Source organism: Pseudochaenichthys georgianus, chromosome 13 (assembly GCF_902827115.2).
Source record: "Pseudochaenichthys georgianus chromosome 13, fPseGeo1.2, whole genome shotgun sequence".
In the NCBI taxonomy this organism is placed as follows: domain Eukaryota; kingdom Metazoa; phylum Chordata; class Actinopteri; order Perciformes; family Channichthyidae; genus Pseudochaenichthys; species Pseudochaenichthys georgianus.
Window position 1 is genome coordinate 31,205,767 of NC_047515.1, and position 22,754 is coordinate 31,228,520.

The 22,754-nt window shown below is 38.3% G+C and overlaps 2 protein-coding genes across 2 annotated transcripts in view; one reads left to right on the forward strand and one right to left on the reverse strand.

Annotated features, from left to right (window-relative positions):
• dync2h1 (dynein cytoplasmic 2 heavy chain 1) overlaps positions 1-8,237 on the reverse strand; it is a 131,098-nt gene extending 122,861 nt beyond the window's left edge. The window contains exons 1-14 of the mRNA XM_071205203.1: positions 8,149-8,237; positions 6,921-7,138; positions 6,429-6,602; positions 5,866-6,004; positions 5,440-5,558; positions 4,711-4,855; positions 4,204-4,349; positions 3,959-4,045; positions 3,344-3,478; positions 1,647-1,760; positions 1,428-1,539; positions 889-1,013; positions 473-648; positions 73-268 (exon numbers count right to left, since the gene is read on the reverse strand). Of these exons, the coding sequence (XP_071061304.1) occupies positions 73-268; positions 473-648; positions 889-1,013; positions 1,428-1,539; positions 1,647-1,760; positions 3,344-3,478; positions 3,959-4,045; positions 4,204-4,349; positions 4,711-4,855; positions 5,440-5,558; positions 5,866-6,004; positions 6,429-6,602; positions 6,921-7,103 (1,851 nt within the window). The 5' untranslated portion in view covers positions 7,104-7,138; positions 8,149-8,237. The remainder of the gene's footprint in view (positions 1-72; positions 269-472; positions 649-888; positions 1,014-1,427; positions 1,540-1,646; positions 1,761-3,343; positions 3,479-3,958; positions 4,046-4,203; positions 4,350-4,710; positions 4,856-5,439; positions 5,559-5,865; positions 6,005-6,428; positions 6,603-6,920; positions 7,139-8,148) is intronic.
• A 1,607-nt stretch (positions 8,238-9,844) lies between these two features.
• On the forward strand, positions 9,845-16,978 carry LOC117457611 (CD276 antigen). Its single transcript, XM_034097768.1, has 8 exons — positions 9,845-9,907; positions 11,951-11,979; positions 12,480-12,538; positions 13,691-13,999; positions 14,406-14,681; positions 15,412-15,546; positions 15,662-15,689; positions 15,880-16,978. Exons 1-8 carry the CDS (start codon positions 9,905-9,907, stop codon positions 15,920-15,922), a joined length of 882 nt encoding a protein of 293 aa, XP_033953659.1. The 5' UTR covers positions 9,845-9,904; the 3' UTR covers positions 15,923-16,978.
• The last annotated feature ends 5,776 nt before the right edge of the window (positions 16,979-22,754 follow it).

Sequence of the window (22,754 nt, forward strand, 5' to 3'; positions counted from 1 at the left end):
GATACAATATGAGCTTTAAAAAAGAAACAATGACACAGAAATGAATACATTAATGAGGAAACGGCCTGTCACCTGTTTGAGGACTATGGCTTGTCTGTAGAATTTGTCTGCAGTATTAGCAGCCTGCTGGATCTTGGCAGGGATGGGAAACCCCAGGGCGGAGAGCTGCCGGACCTCCCTGAGCAGACTGACCAGCCTGTCTGAATACTGGATCTTCAGCCTGCCGTCCACATGGTCCAGGTCCATCACACGGTTACTGGCCTGGAGACTATACAAAGAGAGAACAATGTAATTGAATCCTCTCAAACCAGCACCCTGAATTGCACTTTAGCAATGTGCCTAATGAGGTGATGTTTAACATTGAAAAGTTACAAAAACAGCAGTAAGTTCCAGGTACTGTGACATAAATTGACCTGAATGCTCTTAACTTTTCTTATACGTCTTATTAGTCAACGTGTGCAGAATTTCTAACCTGATCCCTGACTTTGGGTCGGACAGCCCTGACATTATATCTCTGGACCAGTCATCGAACTGTTCCTGTTCATACGCCCTCAGAACCTCCAGCAGGTCATCACAGAAATGCAGGAACCCCTTAAACCCGGACAGGTCTGAGAGCAGCGCCTCAGCTATGCGGACAGAGTCCTCGACCTATAGGAAGAATGCAAGTACAGGAACATAATAGAACAAAGGGATCAGTATACACTATTCTATTAATCGTCATAAAACCGATTTGATTTTTGTAACATGAGTAAAAGCTTAGGTTGTATGATGTCATTTTCAGAAGTTCCTCATCTCAGTATGTAATGACATCTCATTCTATTACACCTGGAAATCATTGTTAGACTTGATGATTGATAGATGTATGTGAAAAGACACACACTTAGTTACCTTATGTATGAGCTGTCGGACCCAAACTATTTTGTTGACCACCTCAGGGAGGTTCCTGCCGATGAATGGCCCAGACTTGTCTCCAGGAGCTCCATGGCAACGACTCTCAAAGTCAGTCTTTAGGCCTTAAGAAAATCAATTAAGTGAGAGCGGGGTCAGTGATCTGGGAAGCATAATACAAACACATTTCACCTTCATTTATATCCACTTATGTTTGCTCTTCTCGTATTATTCTACATTTTTGAGTGATTATAATGATTGTATTATTACATTTGTGGGATAAATCAATACTATTGGTCCCAATTAGACTATAAAAACCCTTGGAGGATATATGACATGCTTTCAGCTTCTGAATGGCTTACATACTGCTCTCACACATTCAGTTAACACTTTCAAGTCATTTACCATTATTGAGTAGATCAAGAATAGATTTAACATTTCATATCAGAGTGTTTTTTTTAATGTAGGCATCTGGTTATTGTGTGCCACACTATCTCTGACAAAACAAGACATACGTGCTTTGAATCATAACTGTGTACCCTTGCTGTAGTCCAGGAGTCTGGCCAGTAGGGTCTCTCTCTCTGACTGCAGCTCTTTGCTGATGGTGGGACGTCTGATCAACTCCTTGTGTTTTTGGAAAACCTGCAACAGCTAGACAACACAGACACACACACAGGCACAGGGACATACAGTAAGCTCCCAGATCAACACACACCCACACAAAATGTGCGTGCATCCGAAGAGGTGTGTTACGCTACCTGCTGTGGGTTGTCCTGTACATCAGCAATGTAGCTCTTCAGTCTGCCAGCGACTTCCTGTTCTGAGGGAGCCATCAGTCGCTCAAACTGAGCCACCGCTGCTGTCCAGAGAGGCTAAAAAGAACAATTACAAGTAATAATCTAAGTAAGTAAATGACATTACATTCTTTGGTACCACTTTACAATAAGACTACCCTTATAAAGGGTTTACCAATAGTTTGTAATTCATTTATTAATTAGGTTGTGAACACTTTACAAATCATTACTAAGCTTTTATAAGACATGAGATAAACAGGGCGACTGTGACCGGTTGCTTGCCAAATAGTGAGCCCACATTTATCTGTACTGCTAAGCCTTATATTGGCTACTTAGCTTACTTTGTCTTCTTCATCAGCCAGCATCCTTGGTGTCTGTTGTTCACTGAGTTGATTCTCGCTAAGTAGCCAATATAAGGCTTAGTCCTCTTGCCAAATAGTGAGCCTGTGTTGAAGTATAGAACTGGTTTATAAATGGTTCTTAATGATTAATAAAGTGTTTACAACCTAATTCATAACCTAATTATAAACCCTTTATGAATCCTTTCCTTATAAACCCTTTATAAGGAAAATATTTTTTCAGAAACAAGTCCTGTTTCTCACTTGAGGCCAGGAAAAGGCTAGTCACTGTGACCTTTTTACCTGTGCTGGACTATGGTGATCTGATCTGAAAAGTTAGATGCCGCCTATCACAGTGCACTGAGATTTGTTACTAACTGCAAAGCACTTACTCATCACTGTACCCTGTATGCCAAGGCAGGTCTGCCTTCACTAACTGTACGGAGGCTCAGTCATTGGTACATGTTTATCTATAAAGCCATGTTAGGGAAACTACCAACTTATATTTGCTCTCTGATCTCACAGAGAGTGGCAAGTAGCTATTGCCTGAGATCTCAGGATGTGTTTTTATTACATGTGCCAAGAGCTAGGACTGTGTTAGGTACTAAAGCTTGTATGTGTGCTGCTCCTCTAGCTTGGAACACTATGCAAACAAAATTGAAACGGAGCATTTTGGTTCCCTTGCATCATTTTAAAGCTCAGATAGAGGAAATGTTATTAGATATCTGTCATTGTGAATAGGTTGCTAATGTATGACAGTAATTACCCCTGTAATTATGTTGTATTGATGTCCTTTTTGTTTTCTGTTGTTTTTATGTGTAACCAATGTGCTGCAGGTCTCTACCTTGAAAAAGAGATCGTCGATCTTAATGGGATTTTCACCTGGTTAAATAAAGGATACAAACAAACAAACAAACAAGGGTAGTCTTATTGTAAAGTGGTACCCATTCTTGCCTTAATAGTGTAGAAGCTGCTACTTTAAAATCCCAAATAATCAGCATTGCTTTTCTATGCTTAAAGACAGATGCTTTTACATGGGTTTAAAGTCAATTCAGGACGAGGTGGGTGGAATAAGTACAGCGCAGCAGCCATTCGGCAAGATGCTTACAGGTTGGTTGCAGCTAGAAATGGTGAGCCTTATTGGGGATTCCCTTAGCTTAGATATTAATCTTTATGTGACGGCAAGCAGCCATGCAATGGAGAACCTGTACCATATTGTGCATGCATGAATGCACTGAAAATGACAAAGTTCAGTCATGATGAAAGGCTAAAACAAGGTCATTCAGAAGTGTCACATGCACTACACTACATAACACTACTAACCTCAGTGTAGGGGTTGTAATGCAGAGGGTTGAGTCCAGAGAAAGGCTCAAACACTCGATCTGAAGTCAGAGCCTGCTGCTTCCCTGCTGGTAGCAGACGCAGCAGTTTCTCATGAACGATACGCAGAGTCACCACCTGGAAGACAAGGAGAATGTTTTCAAGTTATCTATGTCTGTTTTGTTTACGTGTTTGGTTATCCGGCTTGCAGGAGTCAACAACATGACTTACAAGTTGTGACTGACTTATCAGACTATGGCACTATTCCTAAGATGCTGTGTAAATGGGTTTGGGAGACACAATATAAAAAATGTTCTTAAGCATGCTAAACTGATAACAAAAACATGTTTGAAAGAATACAGTTAATAAATATCAGTGTCGTTACTTTCAGGATCAATAAGGTGCACAATGTGCAATTCTCTTTTTGAATCCGTTAGTGGTTCACTTTTTTTTCCTTGTTCTGTTTTAAAATAAATGACATGTGGAAATTCCACCTCAATGTGACGTCTGTTCTTTTTACAGAAGAGCAAAAACCAGGAAAGGTCAACCAAGACGCTTCTGACAGATATATGTCAAGCACTAAATGTAATGTAACCACAATGTCAGGAGAAGACTTACCTCATCCAATCTTTTAGCGAGGCAATGTAGGGTTTGAGGGCAGTGCTTGTTTCCTCTCCAGGGGTGTGGCGCATGTCTCTTCCACACCTGAGAAAAAAGGCCGTTTGATACATGGTTAGTGTTTACCACAGACACTCTGATGATCTTCATTTAGATTTCATTTTATATTTATTATTATACGTATAAACCATATTATTTATAACAATTTTGTGCACATTTCATCCTCATTTTGATCTCTTCCATACCTGTCCAGTCAGATGCTCACAGGCTACCACCCACTGTTCACAGATGGAAACGCCCGTCCGCAGGTTCTCTCTCATGGATACAAAAGGCTCCTCAAATATTTTTAGACTACTCAGCTTCTTCTGCACATATCTTCCCAGGGCTCCACCTAGTACACAAAGAATAGCAACAATAACAAATGACAAGGTTGCTACATGCATGGAAAAGTACACATGCTCAAACAGATCATCTTAGATTGCCAAACAACTGTCTACATTTCACGGGAATGTCATATTTCTTATGTAGGATGTCAGAAGTACTGAGTCAACATTATCAATTACTGCCTTAAATCTCAAAAAGGTCAACATTTAACTATTGACAAGCCATGTTCTGGATATAGAGTTGTTTCTCGGAAGTCAGTTTCAGTTCTCAAGAGATTGCGTTTCTTGTTTAACCTCAGTAGCTAACTGATCTTGTAATCGACGTAAATGTGTTTTAATTTCCTATTTTTGTTTGTGTGCGAGTCCCACCAATAACATCCATGAGTCGCACCATGCGCGTTTCAGGGTAAGGGTCAAAATCAGTTTGTCTCCAAACATCATCCAGACTGTCTTTACTCTGTTCCACCAGATCCACAACATCAGGCATGGAAAGGCCATCAAGACCCCCGTACTCCTGGTGGAATCACAGAGAGACACATAAGTTAGTTCAAAGATAGTTCCCTGCCATTTGAATATCAATTGTAGAACAATTATTAAACACTTCTGAAAACTATATGAAAAATAAAGAAAATGTTAAGATAAAGGTTTCAAACGTAAAACTAAAATGTGTACCAAGTTGAAAAAAAGGTCTTTTAGCATTTCATGTGTGGAATCATTGCATGTTCCATGTTGTTTGTGGCATCCAATGAAATACAACAATTAAAATGAAGACAATGAGACAAAACGTGCTAAATCCATTTGAACAGGGAACATCTTTTGTAATGTTTGCATTGTTTTTATTGCTTAACTTGATGTGCAATCTGTCTGCAGTGCACCTTTAAAAAAAGTATCAACTAAATAAATAAAGTATTTAAGTCATAAAAAAAAGGATATTTTGTCAAATGTATGGATGAAAAACAAAATAGAGTTTTAGTGCGCTTAACAACAGCGTGAACTAGAAGATAGCAGCATCACTTGTTTCTGAGAGACTACGAACATTTGTAAACGTACATACAAATATGAATATCAATATTGATACATAAAGGTTTGCATGTATACCTTTTGTATGGGTTTAAACTGCTCAGTGATATATAAAGCCCTCTCTCTCGAACTGTTCTTCTCTGCAGACTCAGCCAGGTCCTCCCAGTACTGGAACTCATCACTGGGAGTCAGGATGCCTGCATCGCCAGAGAAAAGTACAATGTTTCAAAATAATAATTTACCCATGTTAAATGAAGTAAAGAGGTTAAGACAACTTATTTTATGAAGTGAACCGATATTGTTTAGCCATACATTTATTTAGTATTTGTGATAGGTGTACTGAGATTACACTTTGTTTACACTTATTAGCTAAATGTGTAATCCAATCATTTGTATATTGTTACACCACTTCTATACACAAAAAAAACCTTAACCCTTACTTGATCATAGGCACTAAGGCTAAGGCCTGTGTATTTCATTTAGCAAAAATGTGTTTATGCATACCGAGGACATCTTCCTCTGAGCGACCCTTCTTAGCAGAGGGATGGTCTCCTGACTGGCGGACCACTGAGCCCAGGCCCAGCTCCAGCTCACTCAGCAGAGCTGCCAGCTTAGGGTCAAATGCTGAACGCCAGCGCTCATCCTACAGAGAGGTAAAGCAAAGAATACATTTTCCAAGTTTTGGACTGAATTGTCTTGTTCTTTACCGGTGCTTTATTTGGCCACAAAAAAACATGAATCAAAACTTAAGGGTATAACATTTTAAAGGTATCTATTTACATGTCCCAATGGTCTTGTTATATGTATTTCCAGTACTTGTTTTAAATGACTTTAGATGTGTTTTTCCTTTCATTTGTAATAGATGAATGCAAGTGTTTATTTCTAACTAAAATGTATTAACTGTTTTGAATTATTCAAATTGAAATATGTTCCAAATAGTAGCTTGGGGAATGGTACCTCCTCATACTATTGTGGATTGTTATTGACTGTGTGGTCGAGCGGATTCTTCTACTTTTGTTGGTGGTACTATTAATACTGAATGATTGAATACACAGAGACAGGCTCACCTTCAGCAGTACAGGTGCAAAGACTTGTCTCAAAGCCTGGTAGAGGGTGTTGATGGGAGACTCCAGCATGGACGACACAAGGACGCTATGGTGAAGGTTGTCTTCTGTGATGACTGTGGGATACAGCTTGAAGAACACCAACACCTTCTCTCTGTTTTCCCCCGATGCTTCAATCTGACAAAGAGCGATCAAATATGTCAAAAGAGGCGGGGTAAGACACTGCTTTGTTGTCAAGTACATTTGTGTTGTCCATACATAGGATGAGGCGGTTTGTTTTCACATATACGAAGTAAACTGTAAACCACTTTAAATGTGCTTATATAAACAGCCCTACTAGGGTTTTAGGCTGTATATTTTAGTCTTTTTAAAACATTAAGCATTAGATGAAAGGTTAGATTGTTGGTCTTATGAGCCCAGAGGCAAATTCTTTCACAAGGATATGATCCATACTAGAAACTGAAACACTGTAATAATGCTATATGTTTGTGTTACCTTATTTGACAAGTGAAGGTCCCCGTCATGTCTGCTGATGGACAGGACAAACTCATTTCCATCGTCCAGAAAGTTATTGAGCTCTGGGCTGTCAGTCAGGGACGGTGAAGGTTTTATCCCATAGAAGTTTCCTGTTGTGGTCAAGATAAACCTTTTACGAGCATCATCTGAACCGTGGGGCATCTTTCAGCTACAGTGATGTACTGATGCTGAGAAACCTGTAATATACAGAAAATAACACTGTAAAGACTGCACGGTGGGAGGGATAAGGCTTAATGGGATATGGCTTAATATAAAATGAATATGGCTTAATGGTCACTATTGTGTAATACAAGCACTATAAATTGTGAATTTAAGTTTTAATGTTATTTATACAGATCATTTGGGCTCAGATTTGGCTTTTTTCAAAGCTTCCTTTAGGGTTGAAATATCTCATAGAACACAGTTAGATGTAAATTCAGACATATCATTGTATTATGTGGGAAAGAAGGACTCAGTACTTTGTCACTCATGTAAAATAGACTTGAATAATAAGCAAAACACATTAAATGGATTAATCTATTACATAAAAACCCATCTAACATGTCCAATACACCCAGAATCAGACCAAGTACTGCCGCATCAGGAAATAAATTGGGGCCATATCAGACTTTGACAAAAGTTAATACCAGCGTTTGTTACGTTTTAACCTAGCGTTAGTGCGTAATGTTGTTCTGTTGACCCAGAAACAAGCAAATAGAGCAGTTTCAAGCCTTTCTCAAACCACATGCCCGTGCAAGTTTCTATGCATTCTCTAAACAACTATAACGTTACGCCAGATACTTTGCTCTTAAGATAATTGAGTACGTTAACATTTCAGCTAAGTCTCTGAAGGGAGAGCAGTGCTAACGTTACTAGAGTATTGCTGCTAAACTATTAGCTAACTTACATTATAACGCTACTATCGAAGGTGCTAGGGCTAATACAAAGTTAGTATGTGTTTAGCCAGTCTCCTTTGTCAAAGCAGATTATTTGCTTTACATGGCAAAGACTAAAATAATGTTTACAAAGTTAAGGCGCAGAATTATTACAAAACAATGGCTACAGGAGGTCCACAAATCCACAAGCTAGCTAGCTAACGTCACCATCTCCATAAAGTTAAGCATTTTAGCTAGCTGGCTTGACTCCAGCACGCTAGTAAGCAAACAGAAGCATTGGTTTCATACCGTTTTGCCAACAAGCATACTACCTTTAAAGTTGTTTGTAACACAGTTCATGGAGGGAAGCTGTTACTCATGCCTGTCTGTTTCTTCAAGAATATGCTTGCGTGGTTGCCAGGTAGCAACTACGATCCACTGTACCACGTGACAAAGCAAAAATAGAAACCTACGCAATTTACTTACGCCATTTACTTAGGTGCAGAGTACAGAGCCAGGCAGCATATGTTTCCACGATGGCACATCTTCTAATCATATACTTTAAATAAGTGTATTATATGTCTTGATTCATTATGTACATGTATTTAAGGTTGCATGTAGCCGTAACTTAAATTACTTTATATATTGCTGGGTAAATGAATCTTCCATAATACATAGTCGTGCTTTAGTTGATTTGTATTTTGTGTTAATAACATATCATATCATTTTGTAGGTTTAGTAAAATATTACCCTCAGTAATTTATTGGATTAAGTATTAAATAGCATTATAATCAATCAATCAACAACTTTATTAATCCTGCAAGTGGCAATTGGTTATGAGCAGCAGCTTGTGTCATGTACACAGGCAGGAACATACAGGAAGAAAACACACAGATACACCCGGGAGCACAGATGTGGATCATTCCAATTGACACGATAAATAGTTCATAGCATCACAATAATAAATAAATAAATAATTAAGTTAAAAGCCTTTCAATAATTTAAAAGTTTGAGTGCAGAAGGGATGAATTATTTTGCAAAGCGATAAGTCTTTAGAGCAGGTAGAGCATATCTACACCCTGATGGCAACAGACGAAATTCATGTGAGAACATGACCTGGAGAGGCCAGAATGCTCTCTGCTTTCTGCAGAATCTGTTGGTTACAGAAGGAGTTTAAGTCTCTGTTTCACTCCGATGCATGCCACTGCTCTATAGAAATATTCAAATGTATTCTTGTGTCCCAAGTGGCCACTTTTTTACCCAAAAGGGAAACAGTTGGCCTGTTTAGTAACACTTGCCTCTTTTCTTGCACAATAAAACATGTGTATATTATTTATTTAAGGAAATACAAATCTAAATTGTAAAGGTTTTTCTTGGATAGGAGAGTTTCCACTTCTCCCATCATGTCTCATTAAGATTATGAAATAATAGTAGACTGATTAAATGAATTATCTTACTATGATCTGTAGTATCCTACTCCCCCTCCCTCTGCATTCCTTGTGACTTAGTTATGTGATGCCTTCCTTCAGAAAATAAATAAAAACAATCGTAGCAGCAGAATATGAATGCAAGACTGCATATTACTGTAACATTTGACTGTGATTCATACCACAAGGTCTGATGACAGTGAGAATGAGCTAGTTAGCAGACAGGGAAGGTCATGAAGATGTTTCCGCTGTGATATAACAGACACGTAGTGATCACACATACAATGTGCCAAAGCCTAAATGTCCTGACAAACATGATTCTGTGGAAGCCCTCTTGAGGCTTCCCAACAGTAAGTCATAATGTTCAATTTAAATCTCAAAGTGACTTACTGCACACTGACATAGAACAAAGCCATTGTTATTGTTACTATTGTAACATCTGTTTTATCATGTTATAATAAGTTATCTGCTGTGATCAAAGATATAACAAGCTTTGTTTAAAACATGCACAAACAAAACCTGCTCAGGTTGACATCAGATTGTGTGTCATTGCTTGTCACATGACTGTTTTGCCCTTCCCCTTTTGTTGTTTCTTTCTGAATGAAGAGGACGTTTATTTTCTTCTCACTCTCTTTCTGACTAAGACAGCGGACACAGCACAATGGTAAGAGCTTAGCTTTTATTTTCCTTTGTCTTGTCTTTTATGGTAACATTTAACGTTATTGTTATGGATACGTTTGTTCATTGTCTGTTATGTCAGAAAGGAAGTCTCTCTGTATCAAACAAATACTTGAAAGGACACTGAGCAGCAGCCCCCAAATAGTGTGTGTTTGTGTGTGTGTGTGTGTGTGTGTGTGTGTGTGTGTGTGTGTGTGTGTGTGTGTGTGTGTGTGTGTGTGTGTGTGTGTGTGTGTGTGTGTGTGTGTGTGTGTGTGTGTGTGTGTGTGTGTGTGTGTGTGTGTGTGTGTGTGTGTGTGTGTGACTAGTTTTATCCTTAAGTAAACTAACTCCCAACATACCGCCTCTGTGAGCTTGATCTATATCACTGTAGGAATGCTATTTGCAAATAGGCACTGCTGATTGAATATATCCTTATGTGTATAACTATATGTGTGACAAAGACAGAGATCATTTTCTTTAGTCTCTTAGAGTATGTCACTCAGATTAAAGAGGTTTCACCCTGAACATTCTTGAACCATAAGAAGTGTCAAACCTCTCCCACATTAAAATGAATGAAACTAAATGTGAGATAACATGAATCCAATGTGTGAATCTGGTATGTGGTTTCGTAGCTTATCTGATTAGTGTAAATCATGCAGTCATTTATGTATCATCGATTGTAAATCACGTTACGTCATAGGGGACTCCCCATATCGAAACTCTCTGTCTAAAGACTCAATAAAAACGTTAAACTCTCTGTTAGGTGATGATAGATACGTGATAGTAGACCGCACACAGTCAATCATAACGCTCAATCAATGCTATGCAATATTTTGCCATCACTTTCTGAAATCTTCTAAAACTTGTGTACATTCTATTGCACAGTCCATTACAACGAAAGTGTGGACTCAAACAATGCCAACGAGAGGACTTAAGACTTTTCTGATGCAGTGTAAACAAAGACAATCTGCATTAGCTCTTTTAAAGTTGTCCTTAATGCAGTTTTATTACATTACATGTGATAATTACTATACTTTGGTTGCTGTTGTAAAAGACAGACACAGTCATAGACATTAGGGGAAACTTAAACCAAACATTTACAACATTATTTACATTAATTCAGATTTGAATTAATGTTATTATCCATTTGGTAACACTTTTGCTGAACCAAACACAATGAACCGTTCTTTAGGTATTCACGTGGCCCCTGGGGATTCCCTCAGATGTGGTTTCTGTCGAGAAGACACTTCTGCTTATGCTTTCTTATTTTAACTTCATATTCTCTAAATGTGTGTTTTAAATGCAAAGTGTTGAATATGAAGAATGTTCCTCGAAAGAGTGAATGTAACACGTGGTATTAGACTGTGAGTATGCATGAGTTAAGAAAGACCGTTTTTAGGGCGTGTGATGCATTTTGCCTCGTGTTTTGACTCAAAACACAAAAATATTCAAGTTAAAACTAAATACACTATTAACTGATGGTTGTTTTTTCTAATATACTTTTATAATACTTCATACAAAATATAAGAATATGAGAAGTTACTGTCTCAAGTGTGAAGGTAGATTGTTGGCAGATACTGGGGCTACTGCCTAATGCTCAATGGGACTTTCCTGAATCTTGGTGTTCAAAACAAGGTTTGTTTTTTCAGGATGACAGAAACCATTACCCTAACTTCACTTACTGTAAAAGGCCAGTCGGATATTTCAGATACTGTTTTGTTTCCGTAGAATTCCACACACAACGTGATCACACATAAGACACTATTCAAATATGTAAATGCTAAATAAATCTGTGGTTTGATAGGTGATAGGGCAGGTTTTATATTGCAGACTCCCCAAGGCAGCAAATACGACATCCATGTGTTTAACAGTTTACAAGATGTCTAAGATTTTGATTTATAAAATATTCTAAGCATGTGCCTCACTGGCCAAATATAATTATGAATTCCTGAATGAGTATTGCTCCTGTGCACTGATTTAAAAGATAACAAATTAAATAAAAAAAAGAATCAATACTATCACTTAACTTGATTTTTCTTTTCAACAGGCATCCCCTTCCAACCTACAGTGTTTCCCGTAAGTACCCTTTGCCTTTTTTTATTACCTCATCCTTATTATTGTATTTTAAACACCTACAAAATGCTGACAGCAGCCTTTCTTCAAGCCAGCCACAATTGATCTCCAGAAACCGGTTATTATATCCTTTCAACAATCAATATATACAGGTTGTATCATGCTACAATAAATGTACTTTGCTGTGAATCATAGGACAATGGTTTAGTTGCTACCATAACGGTCTTTGGTTTAGTAATATTTAAAAAGAATGACAGTTGATGACAGAGGAGGGGCCGGTTGAGTCAATATTGGCAATGGTGGCTCATATTTACCTCTTATGACAGTATCTCTGGGCACGGGGCCAGGGGTATTTTACTATGAAGTTGCAGAGCATTTTCTTTCTGTCACACAGTTTGTACTCATCTCTGTGTCACTGGTATTCCAAGTGTTACCTTGGTAACCATGAAAACAATTATAAACCATTTTAATTATGCTTCCTCCTGTGTTCCTATAAACCAAAGGAGTTCCCTCTTCTGGCTGGCCCAGTTGTATATTATGACTGGTGCTATTTCTGTCACAGGTAAGCAGTTCACCTCATATCAGTGCATTAACAACACACTCTGGTCTTGGTTTTACAGTGGAACCAGTTGTATATATACATAGATTACATGCATACCGTAAGGACTTTTGATATCACAATACTTTGCTTGATCGAAAACAAGTACCAAATGTATTATATTAGATTAGAAACCAGCAGTGTTGGAGTTCCAAATAATTCAAATAACTGAGTTATAATAAGAAAGGTTTGCTGGCAGACAGGAACAGGCAGATAATTATCATCCAACTCTGAAGCTCTAAATATCTCTAATTCTTTTTTATCTCAATCGTTTGGCTTTAAATCATTATTTTACCAATTTGGGAAAACACTCTATTTCCCAAACTATTACTTTAAAGCCCATGCAAATACTATCAAAGTCCAGACACCCTTATCAAACTTATATTCCTATCTGGTTTATTCAGTAGAGCTGGAATAAAACAACTATAACTACCAAAAACAGCACCAAATGTCCGACAAGTCAAGCTAGCAACACAGAACTGGACCGTCAAAACAGAACCTAAACATTATTACCAAAAACATCTACATAGAAAGTTACAATAAAAAGTGAAACCTTCAGCTCACTATAACGCCATGTTCAATATGTTGACCTTTACATCATGTAAAACATGATGGGACAATTGTAGTTGTGTATTTTACAAAAACATTAAGAGGAACTGTGATTTGTCCTTTCATGAGAGGAGCTAAAAGTCTAAACAGAAACTCCCGACCTTTACACACACAAAAACAAGTGTGTTTCTTATCTTATGTTTATGAAGTAAATTCTTACAGATGTCAAACTGTTTGTTGGTGGTTTTACTATCTTTAGACAACATAACAAACCAAAGTTATGGCTATAGAACATTATCCCTTTTTTCTTTTATTTCTTATGTTAAATGATATCATTAGTGTTCAATTCAACACTACCATTTAGACGTAAAATGATGGTGCATTATTTATATTGTATTATATGTATGTGCATATATACAAAAATGCTTCCTACTCAGACATTCTGTGATCAAAATGTGCACACCATTAAAGAGTGTTCATTTCTAGAAGATACTTTTATTTTAGCATGCTCTAACATTATGTCCTTGTTTCCTTTTCATTATGTCCTTGCTTCCTTTTCTTCTGCAGGAAGTGCTGCACTGATTCAGAATCAGTACAGAGGAGTGGTTGGTGGAAATGTGACTTTTTACTGCCCCATTGATGAAAATAGCACACTAGAATTAATGTACATTCAAAGGGGCAACACGTTTGTGAATGGATACTATAAAAGAAAGAAAATAACGGATCCGGTATGGAGCAACACAAGAATCGATACTAAGAAGGGAACGATGCACATGTCCAGTTTGAATGTCTCACATCAAGGGGAATATCAGTGCCATATCATGTACAGTGGCAATGACTTAGGCCATGTTACTGACATGCACCTCAGTGTCACAGGTATGAGTATGTTAACCTTTTAAAATGTAATTGTTTGAGTTGTGATATTTTGTTGTACCATGCAGTTGTTAAACCCATTTTTTAGTTCAGTTACACTTGTTAAAGCGAAGATGCAGTTTCAAGAAAAGGAAACTTAATTTCAAGACTAATTTATGTGTCTCCAAGCTTATTTATTTAGGTTGGAAGCAGAATAGGGAGACGATCAAAAGGTTATATATCACGTGACATAACTTTTCACCCCTGAAAATAGACTTCAGTATCAAAAAACAACACATTTGCATTAATCCAGAACTATCTAAATCATAATTAATCTGTGAGTTTGTGATCTTGGACTCAAAGTTAGCATGACATGCAGGAAATACAACTTATTATGAATGACAGTTTTTTTTCTCTGTCACTCTCATAGGAAACTACAATAAACCTGCCCTTACAAAAGACTGCTGTGATCAAAGCCCTCCCTTGAGTTGCCTACTGACATGTGTCGCACATGGCGGCTACCCGCAAGCAGAAGTGAAGTGGAACGTATCACAGACTCACACTTTGAAGGCTATAAACAACATTACGAGAGATAATGTCACCGAGTTGGTCAACACTTCCAGCACTGCACGCCTCAACTGCTCCAATGGAGAGATGTTTATCAGCTGCTCTGTGGGCAACCTCAGATCAGAACTGTTGTCAGTCTGTGAGTCCTAAACTTTTAAGAAAAAATAACTGTCCCTATGGTGTGCTTTTAAACCCTTTGCAAGTTTTGGTAAGTGTAAAAGGCAATACTTGGCATATGGCAAATGTTATGGAAATATGTGGACATGGTTGACAAAGAGTTTGTGTTACAGTTAAGACATTTTTAAGGTTAAACCAAGTCCACAGCCAAGCCGACAGGTCTGTTAGGATGTAATTAGACACAGCCAGGCTTTCAGCTTAAATGCTTACATTAGCAGGTAAAATGTTAACTAAATTCACCATCTTAGTTAGACATGCTAACATTGGCTAACTAGCAATAGTACCACATAGTACTGTACAGCAGAGGCTGGTTGAAACATAATTTGTTTTTCAGGTAGGCTATCTGACATGTATTGAACCGAGTCAAATTTGTACCTGAACTTCACAGTTCAGCCCCAATGCTGCTGAATTTCTGCTTCAGTATATTTTCATTTGATCTATAGTGCCTGGCATGTGTACCAAACAAAGTAAATTCAGGTTAGTTGTTGTTGGATCAAAAGCCGATTTCTTTAGATAGACTTGTAAGGGGAAAAATACTAAAACTGTATGCGTGGTTATGACATCAACAGAGAACATAATATGTTCTCTGTTGATGGCATAACCACGCATACAGTTTTAGTTTTTTTATATGGACATAATATGGACTTTGACATATGTTTATGAGACTAATTTCCATGTGTTCTCCTCTCTAGGTAAACCCAAATATACATCTGATCCTCCCTGGCCTCATGTGATAACCATTGCAGTGTTGGCTGTCGGTGTTATGGTTGTTATGGTTGTTATGGTTGTTACGTTACTGTGGTGTAAAAGCAAGAAATGTAAGAAAGGTAAGGACAGATATTAGGTGTTTCACAAGTTGTGTTTGTATAAATACAAAAATGAAAGAATAAGAATGACTCCGTAACTTGAAAAAACTCACAGCACTTTCTATGTTGATTCTAGGAGAAAATGAAGACATTAATGAAGCTGAGTAAGTGGATGATTACAATTTATAACTATATATAATAATAATACTTTGATTTAATTCATAGGTAATGTCAAATACAACCTGTTGAAAAGTAAGATGAAGCACAAACTTTGCCTTTACCTTTTGTAACCTTTACATCATATTGAAATATTGTAAAACTGACTTATCCCTTGCTTTTCTTTCTTTTCTTCAGGGAGGGAATACGCCTCAATGGAAACAAAAAAGAGGAAACTTGAGTGCTTGATGAAGAGGAATGTCTGATGAATTTTTAGGGCCATTTCCCAGAAAAATGTCACTAAAGTGTAAATTACATAATGTGACTGCTGCCCACGTACCAACTCACTGGACAGCCTACTGTCAACATGTCGCTGACATTTGAATAGAGGCAAGTGTTTGAGGAAGATTACTGTAATAGGGGAAGTACAGTGCATCATTGAAGTGAGAAAATCACTTTTCCATTGTTTGTATGTAAGATTGTTGTCATATACTGGCAAAAGTCTCTGGGGACATACTCCCCAGCACTGTGAAGAATGAAATCATATCACAAATGGTAAAATGTGTGTTTTACTGCATCACTGACCTCTACTGACATAATTTGGATCTGTTACACAAATTATTGTGTTTAATCTTTTTGAAATACAGAAAATTGTTGTTATTGTTGTTGTTGTTGCTGTTGTTGCTGCTGCTGCACTTGAAAACGTTCTATTAATTTATTCAATGTATATATTAGAGCGTTATTTTTGTCAATATCTATTTTAAAAATGTACTGTCGTTCCCCTATTTCTAGGATTATTCTCTTTTCAGTTTACTCTGTAAATAGTTTCAGTGGGAGAAGCTGAGAAAAGTAAAGAAATAGACGTCAGAATAATGTTTGCACATAAATAGTTCTCTGCGGTATAGTACATTTTCTGCAATAAATTCTAATATTTTAGGATTTCCTTGTACAAGTGCAATATTCAATACAAATGTTTTGCTCAAAATGTTGGTCTCTGTCAGAACTTAAGCAATTGGTTTTCTGGTGACTGTTCTCTTATTCAATATTTATGTTGCAACATATTTAGTTAATTTTAAGGATTTATTTCTCAATATCATTATTTAATTTGTTTACCCCATACTGTTCGGGTAAGCTGGCTTTTCTTTCTGATTCCTAAGAATTGCCAACATCTCAAACTGCTTCTTTCATTTCCTTAATTTGTAACAAACAATCCTGTTGGATATGTTAACTCAATTTTACACGAGTTCATTTGTATTATTTGGTAATCCAATAAAGTAAATTAAACATGTTTGAATTACATTTTTGTTGTGTTGCATTATTGACTAGCACATTGTATTTGAAGTCCTGCATGTCATTGTATTTAAACTTTTTAAGACCTTGCTGGGGCTTTTGATTACACAAATCTCTAGAAATATACTGTAGCTTTAACCGAACTCATTCATTTTCCATTTGAAGTGACTTTTTTATTTGCCACTAGATGTCGCACTAGCACAGTAAAGAAGACAATTCTCCTGCTGTCACGGCAGATTGGCCTGTTTGGTATTGTGTTAACTACAATATCTGAAGATCAATGTTATCATTATTTAAGTACCACATATATTAGCCACATGCAATATGGGACTTAGTTGGCAAAAGCAACATGTTTTAAGCCGGCTTTGGGAATGAAACAATATTTTACATTTAGCACATATTGTCTAATCACAGCAATGTAATCAAATTAACTATTAAGAGGGATACATTATGTCAATATGATCTCTCTGTCCTCAATATATTGTCACCTTCCAGGAAAAGAAGGATGGGCCCTGCTTTATTGAAGTAAAAAATAAATAAAATAAAAGCAGGAAATAGGAGAGGATTGTAGAGATGTCAGACGGCATCAAAGGATATGTTAATATGAGTGTATTGAGTCAATGACAGGAGAAAGGACAATGTTCTGTCTAAAAAAGAATATTGTTTACTTTCTCGAGAACTGTCATACTCCAAATACATCTCTGTTTTCCTGCTACTTTTTCTTCCTCCATTCTCTTTTTTCTTTTTTTCATAACACACCTCCATTTCTCTTCCCCACTTGCTTTCACTCTGTCTCACTGTGAGTTACAGTGACAGGTTGTCAGTCCACCTCTCTGCCCTGTGTTTACATTGGGCAGCAGAGCAGCACCAGGCTGGTTGCACTTCAGGAATGTAACTCCCAAGGTCCCTGCCCCCCCCCCCTCCTTCCCACATCAATCCTCCCCATCGTTATGCTTTCTCTCCTTCCTTCTTTAATTCCCTCATTGCACAAACTCACTCCTTCCCCTTCTCCTCACTTTCCTGTTATTACATCTTCCGTGATTTCCCTTTCACTCCCCTCGTCCCTCTAATTATCCTCCCCTCTGCCACATTACCCCCCACCAACGAGCTCCCTTCTGCCACCTTCCTCTCCCCTTTTCTTCCACACGCTTTCTCTCCTCAGAACCTCCACTCCCCTTCTCCCTCGCCTTTTTCTATCCCCTTTTTACAATTCAGAGAGCATTGTCCAAGCTCACTCACACCCCCCATTCCCCTGTCATCATCCCCTCACCTCCCACTCTTCCCCATCTCGCTGTCCTCCCTCCCTCATTCCTCTGCTGTCTAACCCAAACAAACCAGGGAGGACTTTCCTCTGTGGTGGTTGTGAGAGAAACACACCACATGTCAGACTTAGTTTAAACATAAACATTAGTCAATTTGAGGTACTGGAAAAAGGATATGAGGCGCTTAAGTTCAACATAAGATAGAGCTGCTATTTGGATATCTTAACGCTAAACTTAGCACTGAATAAACAATAATCAGAACTGGATATTTTGGAGTGTATTTGTAAAAGCATATTATTTGGAGTGGGGAAACTGTATCAAAGAAAGACTCAAACAAATTACCCTCAAACTAAAATTATTCAAAAAGGTCCATTTCCATGTCGTAGAGAAAGTTAAAAACTTCCACCACATGACGTTGAGTCACAGGGATTCCCTTTTTTTATTCATCTGTGTTTGTTGATGATTGCTTTTGATTAATGTAAACTTACTTTCGATCTATTGTGATTTTCAAAAGGATGAAACTACATGTATTTGAGATGTATTTGCCAAAAGGTATTAAGCATGATAATGAACTCTCATAATGACACATAGGAGATAAGGCAAAGAAAATAGACATAATAATTATGAAAATCTCTGTTCACTGTTCTGTTTTCTAGTAAAACATCAGTGCGAAATCTCCTGCTTAATGGAGAAAGTGTTCAGTCAGTGGAATGTTTCAGTAAGCGACGCATGACCTCTGCCACAGTGTTCTGTGTGGCGTCCATACCGAGGGATTTATAATCAGATTACACTAGTTATGAAAGTCAACTAGATTAGTTTTAGTGCGGGGAGCCGGAGCACAAGGCATCGTTTCACAGCAGGAGAGTGGAGCTGATCAGCATGAGGGAGATTGGACTATTCTAAAAATAACACCATTACACATCTCGGAATCAGATAAGCGTAAAGCGTGCATGTGAATGTTTCTGTGTGTGGTGTAGGAATTCAAACAATAAAGTGGATGTTTCAACATTTATTTAAACAACATTTTATTTTGTAAGGACCAGCAAACATTGATAACTTTGATGTAGTTGTTGTCTTGTTTGTTCCTAGTTTACAAGACCTTCTAGTAAGTTCTTGTATTGTGCTTTAAATGTGTGTATGTGTACATTTAAGTCGATAGATACATTTGTGTAGATGGGGTAGTAGAAGAGAATGAGGCAGATGAAGTTTAGCTCTGGTGCTTCAGCTGAGTGATCATGTTGTTGCTGTCACTGCAGAAACCCTCTCCCTGACCTCCAGAGACAGGAGAGGTGACCTGGAAGCATTTATCACCTCTCTGCTTTCTGACCCATGACCTGAAGCCTGAGATATGGAAATGAAAACCAACACACCAGAAAGAAGAACTGAGAAGGTTCAAAAAAGAGTCAGCGAAGAGGGGACGGATGCATTAAGTAGTCGTTACATTAAATTAGTAAAATAAAGCAGTTTGTGACATTGATCTTGAGAGGTATTCAAACATTTCTGGAAGAAAATGTGCTTTCATCTTTCTGTCCCCAGAGTCAGAACTAAACATGGTAAAGCAGCGTTCAGTTATTATGCTCCAAATATCTGGAACAAACTCCCAGAAACCTGCAGGTCCGCTGCAACTCTGACTACTTTTAAATCCAGGCTGAAGACTTTTCTTTTTGTCGCAGCTTTTAATTGAACTATTCATATCTTAGACTGCACTGTAACTTTTATCCATGTACTTTTTCTTTTAATGTTTAATTGAACTATTCATATCTTAGACTGCACTGTAACTTTTATCCCTGTGTTTCTTTTTAATGACTGATTTGAAATGCCATTTTCTTAATGTCTTTCATTTTTTGTAAAGCACTTTGAATTGCCTTGTGTTGAAAAGTGCTATATAAATAAACTTGCCTTGCCTTGCCTTTCTGTACTTTAAGGTTATTATGGCAGGTTTATGAAACTGTTGGAAATCAGTGTGGACTTTGAGACCGTGCATCAATGGCAATATTTATTTTGGTCAGATGATGAAAACGTAGCCGTCGTGTATGTGTGGTCCCACTTTTGGTGGAGCCAAAAACCATCAGCAGAGACTTGAAAGTGAGGACACAGAGAGATATTTGCTGGCTGGGAGCCCAATATAACTATTAACACCTCTCTGTAATGGTGATACGCCAAAGGAGTTCTTCGTCAAGACCTTTTCCACTGGGCCAATACCAAAAGTTGTGTGCGTGTGTTGATGAGCGAAATCTGAGCAGACATTGACTAGAGTCACATCTCCTTCGAATATTTATAGAACAGCTTAAGATGTGACCTTTACTTTTGCACACAATCCCCCCCTCACAGTTTTCATGCTGTGACTTTTATACTGTATGTCAATGAAAGTGTACAGTAGACATTGTTCTGCTGCCTGAAACACTCCGACAGGTGATCATGCTGAAGTTGACTGTCCCGTGGGGTTATTGTTTGAGGGGGAGCCAATGAGAAAAACAGAGACCAGCGTGAGGGATTGGTGGGTGCGATGCCCAGTTGGCTGCAGAAGGTTGGCAGCCTCATGTTTCTGCAGAGGCTGAACATCAAAGCCCATCAAGTGTTTCTAATGTGTAACGAAAGACTGTATGTGACATCACGCAATCTGATGTTTGTTACATGCTACAACTGTTTATGTCTTGCTACCAACTGTGTTGCATACTTGATAACCTCATTTTTTACTTTTCACAGCTGACGAATGTGGACATTCCTTTATTGTGACCTTATTTGATAAAAGAGACATTGTATATAATATGCAAACAACTGCAGAGGCAGACATTATAGAGTCTTAGCTTGTTTTGTTATCTTTTTATGCACGTGAATAAGACAGGCCTAATATCTTAAAGAGACAGCACAGTTTCTTGGAGACCAGACAATGAAAATGAAAAATATCAATATATCAAATTTAAGACTTGTTATGTTTTTAAAAATATTTTTCCGATATAAATCTACCTCAACAATCTGTCTTTTAACAGGTGTGCAGTTTAACCTTTTAAGTTATGTAGCTGTTAGTCTTTTAGGAATTTCATCAAGCCGGCAAATATATAAGGTATGGCCCTGAAAAATGATCAAGCTGTTCAGTGAGTGTGAGTGTGTATGTGTATGTGTATGTGTGTGTGTGTGTGTGTGTGTGTGTGTGTGTGTGTGTGTGTGTGTGTGTGTGTGTGTGTGTGTGTGTGTGTGTGTGTGTGTGTGTGTGTGTGTGTGTGTGTGTGTGTGTGTGTGTGTGTGTGTGTGTGTGTGTGTGTGCGCGCGCGTGTGTGTGTGTGTGTGTGTGTGTGTGTGTGTGTGTGTGTGTGTGTGTGTGTGTGTGTGTGTGTGTGTGTGTGTGTGTGTGTGTGTGTGGATTCTATCACTTCTGGCAATGGTTGTTGCAACAGCTGTGTAACATGTATCCAATTACTCTCTGCATACGGTATATCTTCTGTATAACTGATGCTGCATCAGGAGGTGGAGAGATGGGAAAGTAAAAAAAGTATTGCATGCTCTGACCGAAGAACTGTAAATGAAGGAGGCCCAACTGAAACTGAGTAACGACGTGAAGAAAAATGACTGACATGCTGTGCAAGCTGGGGACACTTGACACCAACAGGTCCCCAAGGCAACCTCCACTTAAATGTATCTCTTCTACCCAGATGTGGTGAAGGATTTGAGAAGGGACCGGGTGTACAGGTGTCAACAGGGTCAACATACAGAGACAAGTGAAGGCAATACAGAGACATTCATTTGTTTCAATATGTTTCCCCACTGTATTTATCAGAGAAATACCTATGTATGAGTGTCCATGTGGAGGAGAGGAATGAAAGTGCATGTATATGCATGTGTGTATTTGCGTATGTCAAAAGAGACACCTGAGATAGTTAGAAGGTCATTCCTGGAGTCTGGTCACATAGTCGCCTCAGAAATAGACCGGAGAGGACGGGACGGGACAAACTCTCCCTTTTTGTGTGTGTGTGTGTGTGTGTGTGTGTGTGTGTGTGTGTGTGTGTGTGTGTGTGTGTGTGTGTGTGTGTGTGTGTGTGTGTGTGTGTGTGTGTGTGTGTGTGTGTGTGTGTGTGTGTGTGTGTGTGTGTGTGTGTGTGTCCAAGGGAGAGTGCTAGCCCAACAGCCTGTAGGGGAATCCACATTTGTTTGTAGTGCGCAAGCCTGTGTTTGCATGACTGCCCTAATGCATTTGCACCCACCTTTGTTTGGCACTGCTTGTATTTGCTGTGTAAATGTGTGTGTGTGTGTGTGTGTGTGTGTGTGTGTGTGTGTGTGTGTGTGTGTGTGTGTGTGTGTGTGTGTGTGTGTGTGTGTGTGTGTGTGTGTGTGTGTGTCTGTGTGTGTGCGTGCGTGTGTGTGTGTGTGTGTGTGTGTGTGTGTGTGTGTGTGTGTGTGTGTGGGGGGGGGGGGCATTGTAAGTGTGATCATGGTTTACATTTTGAAGTCGTCAATACAATAACTTTGAGCCATTGCAACAGGTTCCAAGACTTATCTGAACAGTATCTTTTAAAACTATGGTTT

What these genes read in the sequence shown, in the direction of transcription:
- LOC117457611 (XM_034097768.1), top strand. An exon ending in CATGCACCTCAGTGTCACAG is followed by an intron (nt 14,000 to 14,405) that starts GTATGAGTATGT and finishes TCACTCTCATAG; the next exon opens with GAAACTACAATAAACCTGCC. An exon ending in GAAGACATTAATGAAGCTGA is followed by an intron (nt 15,690 to 15,879) that starts GTAAGTGGATGA and finishes TCTTTTCTTCAG; the next exon opens with GGAGGGAATACGCCTCAATG.